The sequence below is a fragment of the Gastrolobium bilobum genome, unplaced genomic scaffold (genome assembly GCF_033153095.1).
Source record: "Gastrolobium bilobum isolate Gb01-03AN ecotype WA unplaced genomic scaffold, APGP_CSIRO_Gbil_v1 utg26114, whole genome shotgun sequence".
Classification (NCBI taxonomy): Eukaryota; Viridiplantae; Streptophyta; class Magnoliopsida; order Fabales; family Fabaceae; genus Gastrolobium; species Gastrolobium bilobum.
This window is the reverse complement of record NW_026896896.1, coordinates 64,269-75,575: the sequence shown is the minus strand read 5'-3', so window position 1 is coordinate 75,575 and position 11,307 is coordinate 64,269. Positions and strand designations below refer to the sequence as shown.

The following is an 11,307-nucleotide window of genomic DNA, read 5'->3' as shown; positions in this document are numbered from 1 at the left end:
AATTAATGTAGATAAGTTATCTACATTAACTGTAGAAAAAACGAACTCTTAAAAAATAATAATAATAATAATAATAAAAGGGTCAAATTATTTTACAACGATATAAATTCTATTATCAATTTTGAAAATCAATTGCATTTGTATCTAACAGGCAAGTAAATCAATGACAAATATTAACCCCAATAATAAAACACACTCATTTAATTCTTAAAACCTAAACAAAACGCACTCAATTAGCAAGTTAGTCCTTATACTTTGGGTTTTTAGATTCTCAACCACACTACACTTTTTGGGGTCTCTTCTCTTCTCTTCTGACACACACAGAGAGAGAAGAAAGAGAGAGAGAGAGAGAGAGAGAGAAAATGGAGAATCTATGGCGATCGGCGACGGGTCAAGACCCGAGTCCAGAAGACTACAAAGGCATCGAGTTCTGGTCGAACCCTGAGCGTTCCGGCTGGCTCACAAAGCAAGGCGATTACATCAAAACATGGCGACGCCGCTGGTTCGTTCTCAAACAAGGCAAGCTTTTCTGGTTCAAGGATCCCGCCGATGCCGCCACCAGCTCCGCCACCCCTCGCGGCGTCATCTCCGTCGCTAATTGCCTCACCGTCAAGGGCGCCGAGGACCTCCTCCACAAACCCTCTGCCTTTGAGCTCTCAACACCACACTCCACCATGTTCTTCCTCGCTGATTCCGATAAGGACAAGGAGGATTGGATCAACTCCATTGGACGCGCTATCGTTCAACACTCTCGCTCACTCGCCGACAATGAAGTCCTTGATTACGATAACACCGCGCGGTGACCTTCTCCCCTTTAAATTCACTGTTTGTTTGTATATTGTAATCTTTATGTTAAACATATGTTGTAAAGTTATGTTAACCCTCGTCTTTCCTGGATCTTAGTTTTACTTGTTATCAATAAAAATGTTTATTTTTCTGCATTTTGTTTAATGGGTATGTGTGGGGTTTTGGAAATTCGGTTGGTGTGCGATTGGATCTGATTGAATCCGAGGTGGGTGTTTTTGTTTTTATGTTTTTAATTGTTTCTGTTTGGTTCATTCCTCAAGGTGTAGTTTCACTTCAAATAAGATCATTTTTTGAAAGTGTTTCTGATGATGGACACTTGTGTTTATTTATATGTATGTATGTTTATTGTTGTGCTTCATGAATTTTTCAAGAGATTTGCATTGTGTGTTTGTGTATAAGACTGAGCAAGTTGGGATTCAATGTTTTCCCTTTTGATTATCAACTACAGCATATTCTATTGGGCACTAATTGAGTTGCAGCTGGGAAATCATTGATGTCCAAGTTTTGTCCTTTAATTTTGTTGCTGCTTGATTTACTGGCAGCCGTGCATTCTTTCTTTCTTTCTTTCTTCTTCTGCTTTGTTTGTTGTTATTGATTTTAGGGATTTGTTTCTTATATGAATCAATATGAGTGGAGTTGGTTTCATGAATCAAATTGTTCCTTTTTTGTTTTAGATTTTTTTCCCCCGAGTTTTGGGTGATTAGTAGTTCCTTTCACCCAATGTCTGTAAATCTACAGTATCTTTTGACTCCTTTATTTCTTTTTCCTTAGCACTAACCTAAGTGGACAATTGGACAATGGTAATTAGTCCTTGGCTTTGTGAGAATAGGGGAACTCGTAGCCCCTCTGTTATACCCATAGGCCATATTCTGAGGATAATTTTGGAATGAATGTGAGATTGTTGCATGAGGAGTGATATGCTTTGTGCTTAAATATTATAATGGAAGATTTTAAGCAAGTTCTGTCTCTCCGTTGTGAAGGGATCCCTGTTATAACTAGTTTTTCCATCTTCTTTCTCACTGAAAAAATTGCAACTTGAATTTTGAAAACAGTTTATTGGCATATGCAGCAATACTCCTCCTGCCTGAGTGGATCTCTAAGTCCTCAAAATGAAGGGGTTCATTTACATCAGCATCTTGTGATAGAGAGCATGGTGTGACATGCTGGTAATAAGGATTGTGAGGGAACATAATGGCAATGGTTAAAAAAAAAAGCTTTGGACAGCTTAAGTAATGTATTTTTTCACAAATGTATTTTTTGATGAATACAGCCCTTTTTCAAATGAATATTGACAAATGCTTGGGAGTTTGAAGACATTAAATTGTAAAGTAATCAATCTGTCTGACATGTTTAGTGATTAAATTCAGTGTCTTGAACTCATATTGGTAAATAAGTTGTTAATTTGTTTAATCAGCATTGAAGGGAATATATAAATGTTCTCTGTCAAACTATGAATTGAGGAGTCAGCATATGACTTTTTTGGAAAATCATGTTGGAACTTTGATGTGAATGTTGCTGTCTGTGAGAATATGAAGGATTCGCCTGTTAATAAAGGATATGTGTAAATGGAGGGTTTGAATTGATACAGTCGTTACTCCCAAGCTAGCATGTTTTGATTGTTATTGTATTGAAGCTGGTGCTTGTTATTTGGATCCTATTATAGTTATGTCGAAGTGATTTTGTATGTTCCTTATCCCTTGGTCTGAAAACCTCTAGTCTTGATTAAGCACTCACTTGTTTGTTTACATTCATGCATTTCTTTTCATTTGATAGCAGTATTTGAAATTTTGAACATGATTCTGTTATACCTAATGCTCAATATTTTTTGAATTGATTCATACTAAGGTTAAAAAAATGCTGAAAAGGTGTAACCAAAAAAAAAAAAAATGCTGAAAAGGAATTTCATTTCTTATAATCGTCAACATGGTTGGCTTTTACTCTGAATCGATATTATTATTTCATACTTAAACCTAGAAGCCCAGCATGATTGATGTTTGACAATGAACTTGGTGTCCAAAATGGTAATGAACCATTTCTTATCGTACAAAGTAATGTTTACCATTATATATCTCACAGTTTTACTTATTGATCTACGAGAACTTATTTAAATATTATTTTGTAAAATTAACATTAAAAGAAAGCAAAAAAAATATCTAATATTATTTTAGATAATTTTGTATAATGTTCACCGAAACGACGTTGTTTTAAGTTTAAAAAATTAGAATGATAAAAGACTATTATAATTTTGAAATAAATTAAAATTACAAATATACTATGATTTTCGTTTCAAAACGATATTGTTTTGGCGAAAATTAGATAAAGTTATCTAAAATAATTTTAGATAAAATGAACCTTAAAAGAAAATAAACTTTGTAATTATGTAAAAAAATAGCACTGAATATTTTAAAATGATTTTTTAAAAATTTATTGAAAATTAATACATTTTAATTACTATTTTCTAAAATTAGTAAAAGGTTAGAAAACATGAAAAGTTAAGGAAAATATAAATGAAAAAAAAAATTAAATAGAACAAGAATTACAAAAATTAGAAAATGTCACATGATAATACGTAAAAGAATGATAAAAAAAAAATCTTGCACATACTCTTACAAATTTTAATAAAAACTCACTTAGTTAATGCTTTGTGTTTATTTAAATAATAGTAATAGTAATATAAAGTGTTTTTTTTCTTTCTGAAAAACGCCCATGTCTGTGTTAAAGAAATATCTGGATGATTTTAGAAAAAAAAAAAAAAAGAAAAAAAAAACTATATGATAAGATAGATTGCGTAAGGCGCGATAGCCCCAAAACTCAGAAAGAGATCCATTCTCTTTATAAAAAAAAAAAGGTAAAATTCATACACAATTTTTTTATGAGTTTATTTTTTCTATAGTCAATGTAAATAATTTATTTATATTGAGCTCAAAATAATATTGTTTTGAGGCGAAAATCAAAATATTTTTATAATTATAATTTATTTTAGAGGTATAATATTCTTTTTCATTATAATTTTTTAATTTTTCAACACAAAATGATATCGTTTTGAGAGTTGTTATAGATATGAATATCATATCCCAACTACTCACCTAAGAATCTATTAAGAGATAGATTCATGAGTATCCTAACAACATTAAACAGTCAAAGTACACAAGATAAAGACCACATCCCAACAGAAAGGGAGCTGAACCCTAATGCAACCTAGGAAGCTCAAAAGGCCCAAGCCTGAGAAGGTGATCCTTATAAATAAAAGCCTAAGGACCCCAGGTACACACTTTCAACCTATTTACAAATACTGCCCACATTGTGCACACACTCACCCCTTGGCTATAAGCCTATTGCTTGTGTGCAGTGATTGGGACCTCGGCTATAAGTAGGGGTGTTCATCAACCGATCCAAACCGATTCAAACCGCGGTGACCGAACCGAAAAATCGATAACCGAATAAACCGAAAACCGAAAAACCGAAAACCGATTAAAAACCGCAAATTTTAATTGGATTGAATCGGTTTTTGGATGGGTTGATGAAAATCGATCCAATCCAAACTGATCCAATATATTAATTTCTCTCTACCTACTTGGTTATTTCCCTAATCATAGCCTAAAAATTTCTAAACCCAAGACCCATTATCCCATCAACTAAACCCAAGAAAAAATCTAGTCATATCTTATCAACAAAATTTTATCTTTGTAGAGCTTCATATCTCATTGCCAAAATTAAAAAGATTATATTATAGTTTATTAATGCTTTGTATTTCAATTTTTTTTTTTACAAAGCCAATATATACAAAAGATGTTATTTGCACAATAATCATGAAATAAATTTTAGGATTTTCAAAAAACCGAAAACCGATCCAATCCAAACCGAAAAAAATTGGATTGGATCGGATCGGATTTGAAAAAAAATAAAACCGAATGGATGATTATATGATCAAACCGAAGGGATTGGATCGGATGAATTTTGCTTCCAAAACCGATCCAATCCAGACCGCGAACACCCCTAGCTATAAGCCTAGTGTATGTCTGATTATACACTATCTCTGAGCGCATACCTTACGATATAGCAATATGGTTTATCCAGGACCGAACATTGGCGCCGTCTGTGGAGAACGATAAATTTCGATTCCCATTCCACGATGACAAACACCCGTTCGACGTCTAGCACTGCCCAAATGCCGCCACATCAATCCCAGCCTCAGCCTTATGGCATGCCTCCACACCAACCTGCATTGGAGCAGCTCTAATCAGTCGCGACCCATGTGCTGTTAGAGGTCCAGGTCGGTGAGGTCGGCACTCAAGGACTGCCCTCCAGAACCCAGCCCAACACGACAGCGGGTCTAGTGCGTCCACCTCCACATAATGAGCAACCCAGGGACATAACCACTGTGGCCATGAATGCGATCCTCCAAAGGATGCATGAGATGGAGAACAGATTCCTGGCTCAACAAGGACTGAATGCCCAAAGGATAGAGGCACTGGAGGCTGAGCTGCGAAATCAAAACCTTGCGGGACGAGCTGGAGGAGCAGGCTAAGCTGGGGGAGCAGGCCGAGGTGGAAGCACAGGCCAAGCTAATGGGCCGCAACATCAAAACGCGGCCACGACAGAAGGAAATATGCAGAATCCCCGCCACGACAACCACCAGGAGGGCGGAGGACCAGTCAACAACCAAGGAGATAATTATCTCCTTGATGAGGAGGCTAACGATAGCCCATTCACTGAAAGGCTCATGAACTTGGCAATACCGCCAAGATACCCCCGTACGACGGAAGTTAACACCCGGAGGCCCACTTAGAGGCTTTCAAGACCGAGATGTTGTTCAACGGGATAACTGGACCTATTAAGGCCAGAATCTTCGCGACGACATTGACAGGTCAGGAAATGGCTTGGATAACCAGGCTCCCTAGGAACTCGATTGACTCGTTCGAGGACCTAGCCCGAACTTTCCGGCTGAATTTCGCAACAAGTAAGGCGCATCCAATGCCGGCCTACGCTTTGGGCAGAATCCGGCAAAAGGAGAACAAATCATTAAGGAAATACCTTGATAGATTTAAAGATGCTTCCCTCAAGGTTCAGAATTTAACTGAGCCAGTACACCTGCATCTGATCATCTCGGGATTAGATGGCGATTCTCCACCCGCAAAGTTGATTTACAAGAACCCGGTCAATGACCTGGAGGAGTTCCGACGAAGGTCGGACAAATACATTGACGTGGAGGACATGCAGAAGGCTTATGGGGAATCCAGAGGTCGAAGCCCGAATCGCAAGAGCCCGAGCAAGAAAAAAAAAGACCGGGATCAGATGGGATCGAAGAAAGGAAAGGACACTCGTGACAAGAGGTCGGACGACTGATCTCCAAGGAACAGATATGATGATTACACGACCTTGAACATGTCCAGGTCTAGGATATGGAAAGAGGTGGCTCAGACTGAAATGCGCAATATCGAAAGACCTCGCCCCCTCAAAGCCAAGAGTGGGCTGGACAGAAACAAATACCGCGCTTTCCATGACCAGAACGGTCACATCACGGATGACTGCTGGGACCTCCGAGATGCCATTGAGAAGCACATCAGAGAGGGAAATTGAAGCAATACATTATCCGAACTCAGAGTAAGAAGAATAATAAGCGAAGGCAGAGAAGCCGGAGCCGAAGTCGCAACCGGAAGAGAGAGGACAGGAAAGATCGGGAACAAGATCGCCCTCCGAAGGGCAAAAAGGCTGAAGATAAAGATGAGGAATTTCAAGAAGCCGAATTTGAATGCAATGTGATAAGCGGAGCTCTGGGTGGAGGAGGCGACACGGTCAATGCAAGGAGGAAGTACCTGAAGAAGGTCATGTCGGTGAGGGACAGGCCGACCTTTAAAGGGAAAGCCCGCATCTCGGCTCTCCCAAGACTCTTCTTTACCCAAGAGGATCTAAAAATGGTCATACCCTGACACACCGATGGTCTGGTGATCACCGGAGTGCTAGTCAACTGTCGGGTCAAAAGAATCTTCATCGATCACGGGAGCTGCGTGGACATACTTTTATGGAACACTTTCCAAAAGATGAACTTGGACGAAAAAGACTTGAAACCATGTGCCACCGAGCTAATTGGATTCAACGGAGCGCCATCCCCTCCAAAGGGTTACATAGATCTAGAACTGACGTTAGGAACAAAGGATGCTTTCCGAGTTGGAAGGGTCTGTTTCGTTGTAGTGGACACTCCTTCTTCGTACAACGTGATCATTGGCCGACCTACAATTCATGACTGGGACATATTAATCTCCACCAAGCATCAAGCACTGAAGATGCCGGGGGGAAAGAACGAGGTCATCACCATAAGGGGAGATCAGAAAGAATCCAGGGAGTGCTACTATGAAACTCTGAAAGTCAATCGCAGAGTTCCATCATCTCTCCCACGACTCACAAGTGGAGGTAAAACCCCCGCCAGAGACCAGTTGGTATTCCCATGCGGAAACGAGGTAAAGTTGGTGGAATTGGATATGAGGGAGGAGCTCCATGCACCTCATCCAGAACCCCAAGGAGAGCTAGAAAACGTCAATATTGGGAAGGATGATAAAGGACACACCAAGGTAGGAAAAGACTTGGAGGCCGAGTTCAAAAAATAGTTGGTCACTTTCCTGAATGAAAACTCCAACGTGTTTGCATGGAAGGCTTCGGAGATCCCTGGAATAGACCCAACCTTCTGCTGTCACAAGCTCTCTATGTACCCCGGATGGAAGCCAGTATCCCAAAAGAAGAGGAAGATAGGATCTGACCAACGTCAAGCTTTGAACGAACATGTGGACGAGCTATTGGAGGCCGGTTTCATCAGAGAAATACAGTACACCATTTGGTTGTCCAACATTGTGATGGTAAAAAAGCCGAGTGGGAAGTAGAGAATTTGCGTGGACTACACCGACCTCAATAAGGTCTACCCTAAGGACTCGTATCCGATGCCAAACATTGACCAGTTAGTTGATAGTTCATCAGGGTTTCAGCTACTATCATTCATGGACGCGTACTCTGGGTATAATCAAATCCCACTACTCCCAGCTGACCACGAGAAGACTGCATTCATCTCCGATAAAGGAAACTTTTGCTACAACGTCATGCCTTTAGGCCTCAAAAATGCCGGGGCGACCTACCAAAGGACGATGAACAGTGTCTTCCAAAACCAAATCGGAAGGAACCTGGAGGTGTACATAGACGACATGATCGTCAAATTAGTGCACATAACTGCACATATAGCCGACCTCAGAGAAACATTTGAGCAACTGAGAGCTCGAAAGATCAGATTGAGCCCAGCCAAATGCGCTTTCGGAGTACCAACGGGAAAAATTTTAGGCTTCATGCTCACCAATCGGGGAATTGAGGTCAACCCCGACAAATGCAAGGCCATCCTCGAGATGAAGCAACCGGAAAACAAGAAAGAGATTCAACAACTCACAGGTCACCTTGCGGCCATAATCAGGTTCTTGCCTAAGTCGGCAGAAAAAGCCTTGCCTTTCTTTAAGCTCCTGAAAAAGGAGGCGGAGTTCGGATGGGGAGAAGACTGCAAAATCGCCTTCGAAGAAATCAAGAGGTGCTTAGCCACCCCACCCGTGCTGTCGAAGCCAGAGCCCAGAGAAAACTGATCTTATACCTTTCTGTGGGTGAAGAAGCCATTAGCGCCGCTCTGGTAAGGGAGGCAGACAAATCACAATAGCCGATCTACTTCGTAGGTCGGACACTACAAGGACCTGAGCTCCGATACCAGAAGCTCGAAAAGGTGGCGTTTGCTCTGCTTACCACAGCAAGGAGGCTCCGACCTTACTTCCAAGGGCACCTAATAGTCGTGAGAACCAACCAGCCCATCAGACAAGTGTTGCATAAGCCGGATCTAGCTGGGAGGATGATCAATTGGGTCGTTGAGCTCTCCGAGTTCGACATATCATATGAACCCCGGCAGGCAATAAAGTCTCAGGCACTAGCTAACTTCGTCTTGGAGTTGACCCCAGCCAATGAAAAGGAAAAAGGAGATGAAGACCCCTAGACTATATACGTTGATAGATCCTCAAACTCTAAGGGGAGCGGAGCGGGGGTGATCATTGAAAGCCCGGAGGGAGTGTCCATCGAGCACTCCCTTCACCTGGCATTCCCGACCTCAAATAACCAAGCTGAATATGAGGCCTTCATTGCAGGAATAACACAGGCAAAAGAGCACGGAGCAAAAAGGATAAAAATCCTCAGTGACTCGCAGCTGGTAACTTCACAAGTTGAAAGAAAATATCAAGTTAAGGGGCCCCTCCTGATGAAGTATCTCCAGCAAGTCAAGGAGCTGTTAGCCGAGTTTGACGAGGCGATAGTCCAGTACATACCTCGAAATGAAAATAGTAGGGAAGACATCTTGTCAAAGCTCGCCAGCTCGAAGGGATCAGGAAATCATCGTACTATAATACATCAAAGCATCCTGGAGCCGACCTGCGTTATGGTGATAACTGAGACTGAGGACTGGAGAAGGTCAATAGTGGCCTACTTGGAAAAATGAGCCCTTCCTAACGAGGCCCAAGAGGCGAGAAAGCTCATAAGAAACTCGGCATGCTTCACCATAGTAGAAGGGCAGCTCTACAAGAAGGGCTTCTATACCCCCATGCTGAAATGCCTGAGTAAAAATGAAGCTGAATACGCGCTCGCCGAGATCCATGAAGGCATAAATGGACATCACATGGGAGGAAAAACTCTAGCCAGGAAGGCACTTAGGGCAGGATACTACTGGCCTACTATGGAGGCAGACTCAAAGGAGCACGTCAAGAGGTGCGAACAGTGTCAGAAACACACACCCATCCTTCATGAACCTCATGAAGAGCTGCAAACTATCACGACGCCATAGCCATTCTTCAAATGGGGGATGGACCTGTTGGGACCGTTCACCGCAGCTGAAGGACAGCTCAAGTGGTTGATAGTGGCAGTTGACTACTTCACCAAATGGATTGAGGCTGAACCCCTCACCACCATAACCTCGGTCAGGATTCAGAGATTCTTTGAAAGAAACCTGATTAGCCGATTCGGAATTCTTGCCGAGATCATTACAGACAATGGGACACAATTCCTTGATAAGAAGTTCCAAGAATTAATGGCCGACTTCAAAGTCACACACCGATTCGCATCAGTGGAGCATCCTCAGACAAATGGACAAGCCGAGTCAACTAACAAGGTGATCATCAACAGGCTCAAGAAAAGGTTGTTCGATGCCAAGGGAAATTGGGTACAACAACTACACCTCGTCTTGTGGGGTTACAGAACAAGTGCCCAATCTGCCACAAAGGAAACTCCTTTCAAACTGATATATGGGTGTGAGGCTATGATTCCAGTAGAGATCGACGAACCGTCTTGGAGGAGGGTACAGAGATTACAAGGAACTCAAAGTCAAAACATCGAAGCACTCACTGTAGAACTCGACCTACTAGATGAAAGCAGGGAGAACGCCAGATATAAGAATAAGATGGCAAAACTTCTGGTGACTGCAAGATTCAATAAGAAGGTCAGACCTCGGTCATTTCAGAATGTGACTTGGTGCTCAGGAGAGAGGACATCGGCAATAAAAATGCCAGAGATGGAAAGCTCGCCGGAAACTGGGAAGACCCTTACAAAGTTAAGGAAAACTTGGGAAAATGAGCCTACACCTTGGAAACTATCTCCAAGAAGCCAGTGAAGAGAACTTGGAACGTGGACAAGCTGAAGGTCTACTATAGCTAGGCCTGAAGTCTGACTTTCGAGATAATAAGTAGATAGATTCATCTCTATGCAAATAAGACGAGCTCTTAAGCTCAGTCAGTAGATAGATTAATTTCTACACAAATAAGACGAGCTCTCAAGCTCAGTAAATATGCAGATTTATTTCGAAGCAAATAAAACGAGCTTTTAAGTTCGGCCTTGTAAATAGATTTCATTTGAAATGCAAATAAAATGAGCAGTGACCTCAATCTTATTATGAATGCATATCGATTTCTATTCAAGCAATTAAAGCCTTAGAGCTTAACGATCAAACAAAAGAATGAAAATTTTGTTGACGAACAAAAAACTATCCTAGATCGATCAGAGAAACCTCGGCAAATCGTAAGTCGAAGCTTAAATAGCACGAGATCAAAATTGAACCTCGAATATGCAAATAAAAGGAAAGTAAAGCAATGATCTCGGAAAATCAAATTTAAAGCATAAGTTTTAAAGCCGACCCAAAACGGCGAATATGTTCAGACGAAATCAAAAAGGGGCTCGAAGGCCCCATAACAAAAATACATAATGAAAGTCGGCATTCCGACCCCTTCATTCTTCAGCACGTGGAGAGACGGTCTCACGAACCTCGGCTTCGGTCACCTCCTCATCAGCGGAGTCAGAACCCGGAGTCCCAGGAACAATGACGCCATCCTTCACGTTATATGCGACATCCATGCCATCAGTGATGAGGCCAGGGTTCAGAACCTGAGCTTGAGCAATTGCATTGTCAAAAGCTTGGATTGCAGCATTCACTACCACAGCTTTAGC

The 11,307-nt window shown here is 41.3% G+C and overlaps 2 protein-coding genes across 2 annotated transcripts; both read left to right on the top strand.

Moving 5' to 3' along the window:
- Positions 1–265: 265 nt before the first annotated feature.
- Positions 266–2,288, top strand: LOC133302707 (pleckstrin homology domain-containing protein 1-like). The gene is made up of 2 exons (XM_061502522.1): positions 266–799; positions 1,877–2,288. Exons 1-2 carry the CDS (start codon positions 363–365, stop codon positions 1,893–1,895), a joined length of 456 nt encoding a protein of 151 aa, XP_061358506.1. The 5' UTR covers positions 266–362; the 3' UTR covers positions 1,896–2,288.
- Positions 2,289–6,848: 4,560 nt separating this feature from the next.
- LOC133302702 (uncharacterized) lies at positions 6,849–7,682 on the top strand. The gene is made up of 2 exons (XM_061502514.1): positions 6,849–7,376; positions 7,458–7,682. The coding sequence occupies exons 1-2, from the start codon at positions 6,849–6,851 to the stop codon at positions 7,680–7,682; spliced, it is 753 nt and encodes a 250-aa protein (XP_061358498.1).
- The last annotated feature ends 3,625 nt before the right edge of the window (positions 7,683–11,307 follow it).

Excerpts from the sequence above, each read along its gene's own strand:
- LOC133302702 (XM_061502514.1), top strand. The coding sequence starts at position 6,849 with ATGAACTTGGACGAAAAAGACTTGAAACCATGTGCCACCGAGCTAATT. Across the intron at positions 7,377-7,457 it reads ATGATAAAGGACACACCAAG|GCTTCGGAGATCCCTGGAAT; the intron begins GTAGGAAAAGAC and ends TTTGCATGGAAG.
- LOC133302707 (XM_061502522.1), top strand. The coding sequence starts at position 363 with ATGGAGAATCTATGGCGATCGGCGACGGGTCAAGACCCGAGTCCAGAA.